At 46.4% G+C, this 16,853-nt stretch overlaps 1 protein-coding gene and 1 long non-coding RNA gene across 5 annotated transcripts in view; one reads left to right on the top strand and one right to left on the bottom strand.

Moving 5' to 3' along the window:
* JCAD (junctional cadherin 5 associated) overlaps positions 1-16,853 on the top strand; it is a 77,599-nt gene that overhangs the window by 46,804 nt on the left and 13,942 nt on the right. For 3 of the 4 annotated variants that reach the window (XM_077896957.1, XM_077896959.1, XM_077896955.1), the window contains exon 2: positions 3,788-4,126. The exons of the other annotated variant lie outside the window; for it this stretch is intronic. In XM_077896957.1, the coding sequence (XP_077753083.1) occupies positions 3,846-4,126 (281 nt within the window). In that variant the 5' untranslated portion in view covers positions 3,788-3,845. The remainder of the gene's footprint in view (positions 1-3,787; positions 4,127-16,853) is intronic. 4 annotated transcript variants of the gene reach the window in all.
* On the bottom strand, positions 869-4,099 carry LOC144313730 (uncharacterized). The gene is made up of 3 exons (XR_013379363.1): positions 3,085-4,099; positions 1,620-1,691; positions 869-1,408 (listed from the first exon to the last, which is right to left on the bottom strand). It is a non-coding gene; the product is annotated as an uncharacterized LOC144313730 (long non-coding RNA).

The following is a 16,853-nucleotide window of genomic DNA, read 5'->3' as shown; positions in this document are numbered from 1 at the left end:
GGCCCAAGATCTCAGCCTCAATTTTCTTGTCTGTAAAATGGAAACATTCGTGGCTACCTTAGAAGTTTCCTGGGAGCATAAGATGAAATAAAGTGTGCTTTCTCTTTTTACCTGCTTGTTCTTTGTTAAATGTTTCTTCTGTATGAATGTGTGTTTAGATATTCATGGAATTAGAAGGAGATTCAAAGTGGGTTCATTTGTGTCTTGTGTTCTGGTCCAGCCCATGCTAGAAGTCCCCTCCTTACCTGAGATTGTGTCTAGACACCTCTACTGTTGTGCCCACTCTTCCTAGATGTTCACTATGAGTTTTTGATACAAGGCAACAAATAAAAGTAGGGAAGGAAAAAATTTCTTCAATGAACTATCTGGAAAATCATATAGCGTAGACCTACCTTGATGGGGAGGATTTGTTTAGCTTTGAAGGAATCTTCCAGAAGCTTCCTTGACCCCTTGAGACTAGGTTAGGGACCCTTCTGCCTATTTTCTTGCTGTCTATACGACAAGATAGTAAGACTCTCAAGGGAGAAGAATGGATCTCATTCTTTACTATAGTTTCAGTGCCTGGTGTATTAGGCACTCAGGAATTGTGTCTTAATGTTCTGGATATAAAATAATCCTGTTCTAAGTGACTTGGATGGAGGTTGAGGTATCGATTCACAAAAGACAATATATGTGGGTGATATAAAGCAGGTATGACCTTGGAAATCAAAAGTTACATCCTACATGATACAAGAGGAATTAGGAAATGGTCTGAATTTCATGATGAAAATTAATAGCCAATGTGGAGTCTTTCCTTAAGGCAAGTAATTCTTCAGAGACAAACTAGAGTCATTGTAGCATGATAAATCATCTCATGTTTGCATGGTGATTTACACTTTTATACATATTCTTTTTTGATCTGCAAAACAGTCTGGTGGGATGGGAAGATAGTAACATTGCTGTTTTGCAGAATAGAAAACAGGTTTGGTGCAGTTATTAACTTACTACAGGGGTCATAGCTGGGGTTGGGTGTCAGCACTAACGCTGGGATTAAAAGGATTGCACCTGCTACTGTGCTATTTTAACTGCACACATACCTTTTCCAGTTGTTAACTCTGATGTTAAAATAACTTACATTTATGTCAAATTTTACTATATGTTTGTCTTTATAGCAACGCTTTGAATTGGTGAGTGGGTGATCAAATTAAATGCTGTTGATTTAGGATGCTGGTATCTCTGGATCAGAAAGCAACTTTAAAAGGGACATCTTTTTGTGCAGCAGTTCATTGGATGCCTGTCTCCTCAGCATGTCAGCGTCTTCTCCTGGTGGCTGCTCTGACTGATGTGTTCATGGTGGGCCTCTTGCTGCCTCTTGAGGCAGCCCATTAAGCCTTAAGTAGATAAGGACGCTAAAGAAACTAAGCTGAATCTGATAGGGATCAGAAAAATGATGTAACTGTTCAGAGATTGGTTTCAGGGGAGTGGTGATGTTTAGCACAGGTGTGGGAAAGGGGTGAATTCTGGGCTCTGAGTTGGGATCAGAGCATGTCGAGTGTCAGCCACAGGGAGATTGGATGGTGGCTGGGAACACTCGTTGGGGCTGTGAGGCTTGTGTGTCATCCTCTCTCCTCTTGGCTCACCTGCATCGCTCCAGGTCCTGTGTGTGGAAGCTGGTGTACTTTGTACTCCTGCCTCCCATAGGTTCCTGACCTCTGTGAAGATAGAGCAAGTTAGACGTATCCAATAATCAATACAGCTTTGACTTCAGACCTGTAAGGTTAAGTTATGGCTCTTATAGTTTGAGTCTTTTTTTGAAGGACAACTTGGCCTGGGTTGTCATTGCCACTTGAGGGTTTGCTAAATATAATTATCATGCAGACATGACCATAGTAGACCAACTAGGACAACTCCTCTCCCAGTAGGAAAATGACCCACATTGCATACTTTACGAGGGCCTTTTCTTCTTCCACCCTCTGTGTGTCGCATGGCCACTTGGAGTATAGTACACTTTGCTTTTAAAGAGCCTGACATAGTAAGAGAGAGAAACTGAGTGTAATACAACCTAAATTCCAGTGTTAGCTGTGGTGCCAACTGGCTGTGTGACATTGAGCCAGTCCTGGTGGGGACCCTCCCTGGTCTAGGCTACTAGGATTTTGTGGCCATGTCACTTTTTTTTTTTTCCATGTCACTTCTTTACTTCTGAGGTAACTGTACCCCAGATTTATGCTATATACCAATTCCCTCTCATACACACACACCCATGCAGTTTATCTAGTGAGGTCCTAATCAGTCTTCAAAAACCTAGATCACATGTCCCTTTCTCTTATTTCTGCATTCATTCAATAGTTATTTACTGAGAGCATGCTCTGTGCTAAATGCTGGGGGGGGGGGTGGTACAGCACTGAACAAAATGAGGACGCTGGTTTCATGGCCTTGCCCCTGTGTTCCCATAGCCCTGTGTTTGTAATGGGATCACTTTCCCCCACAGACTGTAGTCCAGTGACTTGCTCAGTTGAATCAAAGAACCAGTGATCGCCTCTCTGGCCCTTCCATTCCTAGGAGAACGACCCAAGTGGTACACAAGGGGCACACTAGTGGTACAACCCCCAGCGAGACAGGTAGCGGGAGTGTCAGGAATGATAGAATCGCCATGGAGACGTTCCCACCAGTACAGTAACCCCGGGGCTTGTCAACCTTCCATAAAATGTAGGCACATGATGGGAACTTCTCAATTTCCCAAGTTTGATGCTCTCTGTACTGACAACCGGGACTCTTTTGCCTCCCGTCGTCTAGCATGTGATGAAGAGCGAGGACTTGCAGTCAGCAGAACTGCACGGCAGGCCCAGTTAGGTCCCAGGACAGGAAGCACATGTGTCTCCCTTTCACCTGCACACAGACCGCCAGGCGTTTCCTGGCCATTGTTGGCGGGGCTGCCACAGGCTGTTTCCGCAGCAGCCAAGTGGGCCCGGCCTCCGTGTGCTCCCTCCAGGCCCCGGGCCCCAGGCCGCGGCCCATCCCCACGAACCACCCGCAGATACAGGAAAGAAGATTCTCTTGTGTAAAAATAACTGTGGCAGCCCCATCTGTTTTTACACGCGGGCTCACCAGTGGGTTCCTTTTGTTCTTTGCCAGGGCTGTGGCCTCGGACCATGTACCCCAGAGGAGTGGCCGCTGTTGAGCCCGTGGACCCTGGTGGGATCTGGGATTGGGGGTGTGGCTGCCCCAAGGGTTCTGGGGGAGAAATGTGATTCTTAGAGATTTCCCGGGGGGGGAGAGCGTGTGGGGTGCTGCAGGGTGCGGGCGGGGTGTGCAGGGCCAGCGAGCCCCAAGACTTCAGCTCTGCCTTCCGAGGCTCCCCCGGGTTACCCCTAAGCCCATCGGCAGGCAGCTCGCCCCCGCCGTCGCCCTCTGAGAGCAGCGGTAGGGCACCGAGGTGGAAGCGGGAAGTGTAACAAGGTAAAGCCCGTGGCTGGTCGTTGCTCTTTTTAGAAACTCCCAGTCGTAATTGCAGCTTCCGAGTCTGTATTTATTTTGTCCTCCTGCGTCTGCCCATTGTTTTCAGATGCCGGGGGCCAGGGAACGGTGGACGCCGTTAATCACCCGTTGCTTAGACACTGTTCCAGACTCCTCTGCGAGGGGCGGCCGGCGGGGGTGGGCGCCCGGGCGGAGCCATCCACGCCCCCCTCCGCGTGGGCCCGTGCGGTGTTCGCACCCGAGTCTCGCTCGGTGGGAGCGCAGGGACGGGGAGGCGTCAGCGGGTTCGGGAGGACGGGCCACTGCTCTCAGACCCTCTCTGTTGTCCCTTCAGTGTGGGTCCCGCCCGCGCGCTGCTCCCCGGGGCCGAGCTTTGATGAAGCCGGTGCATTATGTACAGCGTCGAAGACCTCCTGATTTCTCATGGCTACAAGCTGTCGAGACGCGTCCCAGCGCCGCCTGAGGAGGAGCGAGAGGGCCGCCGGCAGGCGAGGGCCCGTGGCCGAGCTGCCCGGGGCCTGCTGAACGGGTGCGACCATGGCCCTGCCGCCCTCCCCCACAGCAGGCCCCCGCTGGGCAAGGGACACGCCAGCACCTCCGAAACCAGCCACCGCGCTCCCAGAGCCCACGGCGAGCCCCAGAGCGCCTGTGCTCCTAGAACTCCGGAGCTGGGGTAAGCCTCAGTGTGAACCCACCACTTCCTTTGTTTGGGGGATTTGGCAGCAGGTTCCTAAATCAGATCCTTCTGTGCCTTGTGTTTGACTGGAGCCTGGAGGGAGAGGGTGAGAGACAAGAACATCCTCCCACTGGGGTGTTTGGGGCATCGCCGCAGCACAGAGCTCGGGGCCTGGCCATAGGAGGCCCTGAGCAAACAGTGGTAAGTAGATGCCTCCTATCATGTGAAACACGCCGCATTTTAACCCCCACCCTCTATTTCCCCTTATAATAAGCTCCTCGTATTGCCTTCACTAGGCATCATTTCAGAACTCTGGAAAAGCTAGTTTCCATCAAGCACACATTCCGAGTCCATTAGGCTTTATTAATGGGTTTCGATCTTGTGTACATTAGAGAGTCGAAAGAGGTGTATCTCCCCCTCCATTTGTGAAGAAGAAAACCTTTCTTCTTGTATATTCATATGATTCTGTTGGCTTCTGACCCATCTTTCCCTTGCACACGCTGGCCCCAATGTGGGTGTCCCATCTGAATACAGCTCTATCGGTGGGTGTTTTCTTACAACAAAAAAGAGGGCAGGTTGGCTGGGGGAGGAGAGGGGTTAAAAAAGGGAATTTGGGCAGCTTGCCACAGAGTCAGCATGGGAGGGGAGCCCCTGCAACCCCTATCCAACCTAGAGGAAGCCCGTGTCATCACTTCATAAAAGTGTGTTTGTCTTTGATGCTGCGTTGGGACCAGGCTCGGCCTGGGGGAGGAGAGCCCTGCCGGTCGGCGTAAGATCATGTTATGTAATCGTGCATAATTGACAAGAAATGGACCAACACACAAATGGAAGCAGAAGCCCATCTTCTAGGGAAACAAACAAAAAAACCAAGCAAACAAGAAGGGAAGTGAATTCCTGTCTAAAGGGAACGAGCCAGCCTTCCAGGGTTGAAGGTTCCCTTTTCACGGAAAGGATCTTCCTTGCTGGCTGATGGCTTTCAGGTGAAGACAGGAGGGATTTTATTCTTAAAATTTAGAACATTTGCCACCTTGGTTATGAGTAGAAGCCAAGATGGTTGGTCTTCTGATGCCCAGTGTGGTCAGGGCAGGCGTCTGCTGCCATGTCAGCACCATTTCTTCAGCCAGAGGCGAGGGTTACCACTTCTGTGGGCTCAGGAGGAAACCCAAAATGGGAAAGGGCTTAAACCTTGCCCTGCAGACTCATACTTGTGCCCATGACTTTTATGGGCCCATGCCTTTTGTGAAAAGGGCATAAGTCCCTTTTCAGCCACGTTTCCTGAAAAACATGCCATGCCCACCTTGGATTTTGGGAGAGGCCGCTTCCAGAGGAGTTGGCAGAGAGTTAGAGCAGCCTTAATTACCACTACACAAGCTTGTGCCCGACTCTCTTCCTGCCTTCCGTAGCTTCTAGCTTGGTGCTGAGTCTATCTGTACCTTCCACCTTGGATTTCAGGGCACTGAGGCTGTACCTGCTCCACTCCTTCCTCCCTTGGCTTTAGAGCTTGTTGTGGTGTTGGATACACAGTGTTTCATACGTGCCTCTTTCTTCCACCACTGTAACAGCTGTTAAAAAGCAGGAGGCTCCATTTGTGGCAGTGGAGTCCCTGCAGATGGGCCTCGTAGGCAGTGTGGGTCTCCCTCAGTCCCAGAGGGCTGGATCAGAGATCAGAGTAGGGGGTGGTAAAACCCCGTCCAGAATTCTGGGGGCGGGGTGGGCTGTGTGGCTCCCAGCCTCATCTACAACTTGTTCAGGACTTTGTAGGCCTTTGTGCTAACAGGTTTTTGAGGACTGCAAGCACTCACAGCTCAGCATCCCTCCTACATAGGGAGGCATACTAGGGTCTGTAGTCAGTCTTTTTTTCTGTCATGAGCAAAGTGCTCAGATAAGTGGCTTTGGGTAGCACGGGCATGTCTTTATACAGATGACACAGTTCTTAGCTGATCTGGCCATTTTCCCCCATTTCTGAGGTTGGCTTCTAACCTTCGGATAGAAGGTTGCCTTGTAGGGTAAAAGGAGAGTATGCATACATGTCCGCAGAACTCTGTGCCAGTGCCCAGAGCCTCAGAGAGCAGCTGCAGGGCTTCCTGGGTTGAACTGAAAAGATGTTTTCTTTCTTTAGTCACTTAGAACTGAAAACAGAAAAGCAAACAGGTAGGCAAGAGCATTCTCAGGGAAAAAATAAGTGCCTTGAGAGGAAGTAAATAGGTGCTAGTAGTTAAAGCCTGGAAATTGAAGAAAAAGAAAACCCAACAATACTTTGGCTTATGTGAGTTCTGAATCTGGATGAATCGGTGGTACTCTGCCAAATCCTAGCCTTCAGCCTCTTGACTGGAGCAGCTGCAGTCCTGCTGCCTGCCTGTCCCACACGGTGACTCTGCCGGGCTGATCCCCAGGTCTGGAGGGGCAGCGGGGCCCCAGCTCCCAGCCGTCAGGCCAGGAAGCAGCACGAGAGCCTCCTCTTCCTGGATTTCTCAGGTGGGTTGAGGTTTGCCCCACACCATGGGCCAGTCCTCAAGGTCCCATGGGCTTCCAGGAGAAGACGGTGGTCAAGGTGGTTTAGAAGGCCCCAGGGGCCAAAAAGAAGACTGGTTTGCTCTATTCTGGTAGGATGGCATGTGAGCGGTGTCATTATTTTATAGCCAAAGGACACAAAGCCCAGAGTTCAGTGGTGACTCTGTAAGGGCCACTCACTTGGTGCCACAGCAGAGGGAAACCTGGCTCAAACCTCAGGCTCTGGGCCACCAGGGAGGCTCGTGGGTGCTGTGCTGCAGAGTGTCAGGTGGGGCCAGCTCTCCTCAAGACCTGTCCTCATTGGAATGGACATTGGCTTCTCTGAGCTCCTTTCACAGTTGCCCTGAGGGGGACTTGTCCTCTCTCACTTCCTTGTCCTGTGGCCTGTGTGGATATGCAGTGGCTGTCAGAGCACAGCTGCGTCCCTTTCCTGTCTGAGGAGCCGCAGAAGGAAAGCATCCTGTCGTGCCTCGATTAGATGCGTGCACACAATGCCGGTGCTCTGTGTGTGTTGTTAAGGGCAGTACTGTCTGGCATCTGGGGCAGGCCTTGAATGTCAGGATTGTCTGGTGAGAATGATAGCACTTCTTTTCTTTTCTTTTCTTTTCTTTTCTTTTCTTTTCTTTTCTTTTCTTTTCTTTTCTTTCTTTTCTTTTCTTTCTTTTCTTTTCTTTTCTTTTCCTTTTTCTTTCCTTTTCTTCTTTCTTCTTTCTTTCTTTCTTTCTTTCTTTCTTTCTTTCTTTCTTTCTTTCTTTTTCTTTCCTTCCTTCCTTCCTTCTTCCTTCCTTCCTTCTTTTCTTTTCTTTCTTTCTTTTTCTTTTCTTTTCTTTTCTTTTCTTTTCTTTTCTTTTCTTTTCTTTTCTTTTCTTTTCTTTTCTTTTCTTTTCTTTTCTTTTCTTTCTATAATTAACATCAGCTTCCAACAGAGTTTCTTACGTAAGGGCCGGTTATATGCAGCAAAATTCAGAGAAACAGACCTCTCAGATATGGAACCTTGACTTGATTTTCGAACATGCAGTATGCATGTCTCCCAACTTGTGAAAGAGGCTGTGCTTTGAGCTTGCACTCTTCCCAGATCAGGTGATACTGAGCTCCCAAGATGGGAAGAGAGCAACAGTTGTGCTGTGTGCGGACGGGAGTGACCCTCTGGCTTTCCAAGAAGCTCTTGTATGCAGGTGGTGGAAACAGGACCAAGAGTCACTTCTTACTTGGACACACGTATCTGAATTGGTGAGGACAGGGCGACCATGGGGTGTTGCACTGTGTGTATCAAGGCTGTATGAGCATTTAAAGCACGGAGGGGCCTCTCAGCCCCTTCCCTGGCCCCCTTTGCCTGTGACATCAGCCCCCAGCTCTGAATGGGCCCCCCAGGTTCTCCTCCAAGCCCGAGTCCTGTGTCTTCTCCCATTTCCAGGATGCCAAGTGTGTGGAGCCACCAGGTGCTCCCTATGCCCGAACCCTGCCTGGAAGCTCCCAGAGCTCCCCTCTCCAGCTCCCACCGCACCCCTTCCAATCAGGGTAAGGGCTTCTGAGGCTCCCCCAGATGGAAGGCCTCGCTCCTGTGCCCCGGTGTCCTACCAGCACCCAATCCTGGTCCCCAGGATGGTCCACTCTCTGAAAGGTGACACCCTTTCAAATTCATCTCTGGTTTTGCTAATTCCTATTAAGGAATTTTGCATTTATTAAACACTCAAGCCAATTTTTTTTTTAATAAGTTGGATGAAACCTAGTACTTCTATGCCAAGGCAGTTGTGGAAGTATGAGTATCTCAGAACATTGGGAGAAGATAAGATGTGAAGTAGAGGAGGTTTTTCCAGTGAGAGGACCCAGGTGAGGCTGGTTTGGGAAGGTTCCATTGTGGAAAGGAAGGGTGCTTGGCTTTCCAGGCTGGGCAGCTGAGGTGGCAGTTCTGATGGCTTTGTCCACAGGACTGCCTCCTGGGGGACAGCCAGGGAGGAAGAGAGAAGGAAGGAGCAGACACAGACTCAGCAAAACTCCTGTGAGGCTGAATAGCCTGGGCGGGGGAGGTTCCCCTCCTTTGTAGATTCTGCGGGTGTAAGACCTCAGCCGCCAGAGTGATAAGGGGCAAGTTGTCGTGAGACTATAAAGGAGAGTCTCATGGAGCAGCTTCAGGTAGGAAGTGAAGATGAGCCGGGCCTCATTGACGTGGGAATGAGAAAACGAGGACCCAAGACTGGGAGTCTGTCTACCTTTCTCAGGGTTGTGGGTTATTCCCATGGGGGACTGTTCCCTCTCTGTCCCACCTTGTGACCTGGCTTTGCATCTCCCTGTGCTTCTGCTTTCCTCTGCGGGCTAGCCTCTTCCCTCCACCGGCGGCCCTTACTTGCCAGTGACTTTGGCTCACAGTGAGTTTTGTTCTATGTTTGCTTCTATGTGATGCTTTAGCTCCCCTGGTGACCACTGGCCATGCCTTTTATATTTTTGAGAGAAGGAATCAGTAGTTGGGCTGGGACCTTGGTTACGGTGGGTGGGAAGGAGGGGGTGAACCAATATAGGTGTCTGATCTTTACCTGCCCTCCATAAAGGGGCTGTAGGTGAGGGAGGTGAGTGCTGACCATGCACCCCAAACGTGCTCTTTTCACCAGTCCTTCACTTAGTAACTCCAGAGATGTGGCATTTCCCGCTTAAGTCTGTTACTCCAGAGAGCTTATCTCAATGTTAAACCACTCCTAAATGGTCTCAGTCAGCAGACTGTGATGATGCAACTGGCTGTAGGCTTTGCACAAAAGTCACTCTGATAGTACAGGAGCAACCTCACAGGCCATGTCAGATGTCACTGCGGGATTGATAGGTTCATAGCTGGAAAACCATAGATGTCATAAAACTGCAGACAGCATTCTATACATCAAATGATTTGGTGCTAGATTTTTACCATGTCCTAATTTTTGCCATATAACCAATGATTTGGTGTGAGATTTTTTACTATGTCCTAATTTTTGCCATATAATCAACGACAGATACTTCTTGAGTGCATCATATGTTCGCATCTCTGTCCTCCCTCTGGCAATATGGAGAGGATGCTTCTGGAAGCTTACATTTATATCTGTGTTCAAAGATTATAATGAGGAGTGTTCTTTAGTTCATCAGTTTGCACGAAGTTTAGCTACTGTTGCACATACTGTGATGCTCCAAGAAAGGCCTGCTTCCCAACACACACACATGTGTGCGTACACACACGCACACACATACCCCAAGATTAAGGAGGGAACAGAGGAAGTGGGCATAGGGGAAAAGTGAGCTGTTATCTATACATGGAGGAAACTGCATTCTTAAAATGTAAGTAGCCATTACTGAAGAATATTTAGCTACCTTTAAAATATGTAAAAGACTGTTCTCGGGCATTCACGATTTCCTTACTGCATTTCCTCTGAAAGACTATAACAGAGGAAGCTGTAAAATAACTTAACATAGCAGGAGTTTGGATCTGAAAGTCATACCATAATAGATTGTTCTCTGCTTGGCCCTAGGAATTCTGGTAAAGATGTTTGTAAAGTTAACTATGAGATTGACTTACAATTATGTCTTGTCATCAGCAGCAGGCATCACTAAGTAGAGACATAGCAATCCAGACGAGTCTCTGATGTGGTCAGGGCCTCATCTTGGGAGGTTTACATTTGATCAGCAAACGTCTGTTCTAGATGGTGCTACTGGATATGGTAAATAGTCACTTTTTCAGAGGCTTTTAAACTTCTCTCAAGTCACATCCTGCCTATAATAGTTTTCCAGAAAGGAAGGCTTCAAGTTTAACATCTGTTTCCATGTATATCTTTTTCTTTACACAATTATATTTCCACTAGTAATATTTGTCTTTTAGCTGCTTGCTTCATATTCTCCTTATTAGGTAGGTGGTGGTATTCTGACCCCTTCACAGAAAAAAAGTATGGATTGTTTGAGCTGGTGAGCTCAGGAATACACAGTGAAGGTTCCGACCCCCTCTGTTTTCCATTGGGTCTTTGATAAACCTTTCTTCTCAGATGCCTTGTCCTTGCTGGTCAGCCCTGCCACCATCCAGAAGTGCCTGGAGCCAGTCCCCTCTCCAGCATGCACTCTCGCGCTGCTCAACTGTTACCAGTTCTTCCCAACAAGAAGCAGGTTAGACCCTTTGAACACGTGACTTCTAGAAGAACAGCAATGGGAAGAGGGGGATACCTCTAGAATTGATGGAAAGCTCCAGCAACACAGCCTAGAACTTCATTTGTCTGGGAAGCTGGGTCCTCATCAAGAGGAGCATTGTGAGTCAAGTTCTTTCTTTTGCTAGAGAATTGGGTCCATTAAGGAAGCCAGGAGATACTCAAGTGAGGGCACTGGATGGTTAAGGGGGTCCACAGAAAGCCCTGAGTGCATCTTCAGTTCCAGTTCACTTTGTTTCAGAGATGATGATACCTCTGAGTTCTTGACTAGGTACAAAGAACCCTACAGGGTCTAGCTGCTGTACTGATGTGCACTTGCTATACGTGATGGTGGAAGCAGTGTCCTCATCTGTCTACGCAGATGCGAGACTAGTTCCTTCTAGCCCCTTCTGGCCCTGGCTTACCTTCTTTGGTGGCTGCCTTCCCCAATCTTCACTGCTGTAAGCTTAGCTTCTTAGGCACAGAGAGCACTCTCCACATGTCCACATGAGCACAATGGGGGTGGTGATGGAATCATGAAAGAGAAGCAAGAAACTGGGGTGCTTTTTTTCATTATTGATGATGACACCATATAGACTGCACTGGTGAAGATATTTTCACAGTAAAAGTGTGTCCTTATGAAAGAGAAAACAGGAAAATTCAGTATTTGCCTCACCTATTGCATTTATGTGCAAGAAAAATGTATCAGAGCTTGCTCTTCTTTCCGCTTTGTTTTAATAAACTAAATATTGGTTTGTTCTCCATCATCATTGTGGAAGCGGGTGTAGCTTCTTCCTTAGAGACCAGCTATCACCGGAGGGGCAGAGTCTTGTTATGACAGTCAACTATATCATTATTTCCTGTTATTGTGAAGGCCCATTGATTACGACTTTGAAAAAGACAATACGGATCTAAAATAACCATCACATAAGACAAACACTCAGCTCTTCTGTCTTTCCTTTGTGCCCCTCACCTCCTTCCGGGGACGATGTGAGGAAAAGAGTTTCAAAATGATCTGTGCCGCTGAGAACTTATTTTAATTGAGTTAATAATAGTAGTAATTGTTTAAAAAAAAAAAAAGAGGGCTTATTGTGTGTTAGACACTTCACTAAACAGTTGGAATGTATTATCTCATTAAGCCCTCCCAACAAACTTAGGAAGGAAGGAACTATTCCCGTCCCTTGAGTATAAACGAAGAATTGGAGACAAATTGAAGTGACGTTCTATTGTGGAAGGCATAGGCTGGAAAGCCAGTGTCCGGGCCAGGTGCTCACACTCCCCTGGTAGCATTGCCACACTCACCCTGTTGGCCACTGAGAAGCCTAAAGCCACTGATGCTCCCTGTACCCTTTGTGGAGCCACAACCATGACCATCCTGTTGACCTGGAGCAACCCTCCTTGGATGCAGGCACCAACTCTTCTTTCCCTGCTGCCCTGTCTTCCTGACAGCTAAGAAATTCATCAGGAGGTGACTAGTAACCAACAGTAAATAACAACTAATAATTCTTGTTCAGATTGAATTTTTGCTGATAAGCAATATTGATCCATAATGTTTCCAGAGCAGCCTTATCTTTTCTGACTGATCTTTATGCTGCCCTCCATGTGTGAGTCTTAATCTTCTCTTGACCTTGTAATTCCCCTTTCCAAAATTACCTTTCTATTACCCTGGATCAGAGGATTATTTACACAGTATATTATATTCAATATACCAAGGAACACTGAAAAATAAAATTGCAGGCTTCCAGTCCCAGAGAGCATTAAGAGCAAATCCTGTAGCAGTAGATGGCTGACTCCATCACAGAAACATCAAACATCTCACACAGGGACTGGTGAATATGAGCCACTCTGAAGAGATGCCCCAATGCCTCTGCCAATCTAGTAGAAGAGAGCTTCTCCTTCGAGGTGTAGAAGGCTCTTTAAGTGACCTTTATGCTCAGATTATGCATCTAGGTAAGATGGACCCATCTGGAATAGGGAGTGGCTTCTGAAGGAATAGCATTGGCAAAGTGCTACAGCTGTCCCCCACGTCCTGTAGGATGTGACCATCTTTTAGGCTGGTGGGCTTGCCAACTGGAAGAAATCACAGGACCTGGAGTCTACTTTAGTGGAACCTCCCACCCTCCACCAGGACCTCCACAGGGAAGCACAGTTGGCTAGACTTTGGGATCTGCCCCCGGAGAACTGGGTTCAGGACTTCGTTCATGGAAGAAGGAGGACATCTCTCCCATGCCCACCAGTATCAATGCAGAGCTAGGCTGTAGTGTGCCTGGATGATAACAAGTTTGGTGCAGCTTCTAAGGACCTCGGGGTCCAATAAGAAGACAGCCCTGGGGTGTGTGAAACCATGGTTACAAGTCATGTCAAATATTGTCATTCTAAGTAGGCTTTTACTTTTTTTTTTTTTTTTTTTTAAAAAGGACACTATTTTCTGTTTTGGTTGAAAGTGAGTCATGAGTGTCTTCTAATTTTTTTCATTATTACCTTTTATACAGCGAATGGGCTTGCCTATTTTCCTTTGGACATGTTGTTTTTCACATGTTCACATTTCAGATATTTTCCAAACAGTTTTTATCAGTTGTCTTGTTGATATCATGTCTCTTCTCTGTGATAAGGCGTGGGGCTGTTAGCAGCCGTAACGTGTGTCTCACCTCTGTTGTGCTTTCCCAGGGGCTCTGTATAAAGACCCTGCTTGTCTATTTGAACTTGTCCACACAATTTATTTGAGCTCTTAGATTCCACTTTGTTTTTCTTATCTTTTTCCCACCCTTTTCCCCACATTAATACGTGTGTTCAGCATGTTTTTGTAAAACATCCCATTGTTCACTTTTTTAAGATGTAAATTATTAGGACTCATTTTTTTAAAAAGAAAAATTTGATCTCATCTCATTTCCTCAAAGGTATGAGAAAATCTGTTCTTGGCTTTGAAGCCACGTGAGGGAACACACAATTTAATGGAGAATGGACATCACATATCGAAGCCAGTAGATATCCATGCTTGATAACTTGTCTGAGGGAGAACTGTAGCGGAACTATTACCATGTGGAGGCCACTTGAACCTGTCAGAGTCAGGCTCATATTGGGTACAGGATAGATGTTTGTTAAATACGTTCCTTAGCATTTTCAATTATATAGATTATTTAATATTTCTCAGATGACCTGTATTTACCTTAAATTGGGATTTTGGTGTGTTGTACTAATAGAAAAAAGTTGAATCCAGAATGCTTAGCCATTTCAGTTGGCTCCATAGGGCAGTTTTGACAAGGTGAAGGTGATACAATGTAACCTTTTTATGTGGGGAAGAAAATGGATTAGGTCTGACTGTATTCTTGCCCTATTTATGTCATTCTTTATTTGTCTTCTGATCATGCTCGTAGCACGTACATAGACAAATAGCACCTTGGGATTCCAGCCACCTCTTGGCACTTAAGCACACCACATATTTACTGAGAAACCAGAATAATCCACTCGAAATGAGCAAAAGCCACACAATGTGGTTTTTCTTACAAAGTTGAGTGCCCCAGGAAAATGTTTATAGGCCTATAAGCACTAAGAACGGTACTCATTAAAGCCATGTGATATATAAAGCCCACTCACCATCTGCTGAAGAACAGAGGCAAGAAAGGAGATTCTTTACTCTCTCTTAATTGGGTCCGTGGCAATTGTCACTTCTTACTAAGTTGCAATGTTTAAGTCTTGCCCTTGGACCTGCGTAGAGCCTATGACCCCACAATCAGTTCATCTTCTGGTGTTTCTCAGGACATCTGTGATGGACAGACAGTCACAGAGGACTTACTCCGGGAAAAGCATGGAGCTTCCAGAGCTCATGCTGGGGACTCGCTGGCTCACCAGGGTAGGGGGTGGGGACCGCGCGAGGAGGGTGGAGATGATGGCTTCCACCTTGACCAGTCCTTATAGAAACTGATCCAAGAAGTATTCTGCTAAGCATTCAAATCCTAAGTGCTCAAAACAAGATTTTGATAACAACAAAAGCAGCAAGACTGCTGACACTATGTGTAAGTAGCAAATGCAGGGGCACCTGGGGGGCTCAGTCTGTGAAGCATCTGCCTTCAGCTCAGGTCACGATCTCAGGATCCTGGGATTGAGCCCCGAATCAGGCTCCCTGCTCAGTGGGGAGTCTGCTGCTCCCTCTCTTCCTCTCTCTCTTTCAAAAAAATAAATAAAATCTTAAAAAAAGAAAAGTAATAAATGCAGAAGCATTTTGATTGCTCAGTGGCAAATGCTTTACCTCACATTGATTTTAAATATTTTCTGCTTTTTCAACTCATAACTCAGCTTTGCTTTAAGTGGCTGCTTAAAAAGTTATCTGGAGTGGGGATGGGAGCAGGACTTGAGGCAAAAAAGTAATTCCAAAATACTAACTACTACTATTACTACACTAATGATGGCATGCCTTGGAGATGTTGCTGCTTCAGTTACGAATTTTTTGCTTTCCCAATCCATATTAAAGTTACGTGTACACCATACAATAGTCTATTAAATGCACATAGTGTTATGTCTAAATAAGCAGAGTATATACCTCAATTTAAAATATTGCCAAATTGGGGCACCTAGCTGGCTCTGTCGGATAGAGCATGCGACTTTTGATCTCAGAGTTGTGACTTTGAGCCCGGCATTGGGCACAGAGATTACTTAAAAAAATAAACATTAAAAAGTTAAAATATTGCTAAAAATGCTAACCACCATCTGAGCTTTCGGCAAATCATCCTTTTGCTGGAGGAGGATCTTGCCTTGAGGTTGTTAGCTGCTGAAGGTGGGGGTGGCTGTGGCAATTTCTTAAAATAAGACAGCAATGAAATTTGCCACATTGATTGACTCTTCCTTTCATGAACAATTTCTCCGAGAGATGTGATACTTTTTGATAGCATCTGACCCACAGTAGAACTTCTTTCACTGTTGTACTGAATTCTCTCAGACCCTGCTGCTTCTTTATCAACTCAGTTTATATGATATTCTAAATTCTTTATTGTCATTTCAACAATCTTCACGGCATCTTCACCAGGAGCAGATTCCACCTCAAGAAACCACTTTCATTGTTCATCCATAAAAAGCAGCTCCTCATCCATTCAAGTTTTATCACAGGATGGCAGCAATTGAATCTCATCTTCAGACTTCACTTCTAATTCTTGTTCTCTTGCTGTTTCCACCCCATTTGCAATAACTTCTTCCACTGAAGTCTTGTACATTCAATCTGTAAAAAATATAATATCTGTGAAACACAACAAAGTGAGGTATGCCTGTAATGTCATCATCATAAATATTCACTCTTTATTGACCATCCAGGCTCCTTCCTAAAGGACAGCAGCCTCCATCAAGTGTGTTGGGAATGGTCCCCCTTCAGCCTGTCCCTTGAGGTTGCTCCCCTGCCTCCCAGGCCTCCCGCTGTTGCCCAGAACCAGTGGCCCCAAAGCTCCTCCTATTCCTACCACCCTCCCTCCATTGTCCATCAGCTGAAAAGTGGGCTGTGTTGTAGAAATCGTTTGGAACCAGAAATGACACCTGAGCACATGAAAGAAAAAAAAAAAAAAAAAAGCTGACCTCACTTGTAATCAATGAAATGCAAATTAAAACCAATCAGAAGTTATTTCCACTTATCTCATAAGGAAACAAATTAATTGTAATAACCAGAGATGGGAAAGGTCTGGCAAGATTGGCTCTCCTCTGCACCACAGGTGGGAAAGTAGATTGGAACCGCTGATCTAAGGGCAGATTTGACAATAGAGATAATATAAAGCCCCTGATCTATTAATTCCTTTTCTAAGGATTTATTCTAAATAACCCGAGACCTGCTTAGTGTTTGCAAGCAATAGCGTTTCTCATAGTGTTTTAGAATGTCATCTACAGAGAGGCCCTTAAAGTAATCCTGTATGTATGATACAATACTATTCATCTGTTAAAATTATTCACTTGAGGAATTTTGCATGACATTGGGAGCTGTGAAATGGAATGGCTACCTGAATGGGCTTTATTTAGGGCCACACTGACTGCAATTTGAAGCTGTCCCTACTAACTTCCAGGCTGTGCAACTTGGGAGAGATGTTAAACCTCTCTATGCCCCAGTCCCT

The sequence above is a fragment of the Canis aureus genome, chromosome 5 (assembly GCF_053574225.1).
Source record: "Canis aureus isolate CA01 chromosome 5, VMU_Caureus_v.1.0, whole genome shotgun sequence".
In the NCBI taxonomy this organism is placed as follows: Eukaryota; Metazoa; Chordata; class Mammalia; order Carnivora; family Canidae; genus Canis; species Canis aureus.
This window is presented reverse-complemented; position numbering and strand designations above follow the sequence as displayed.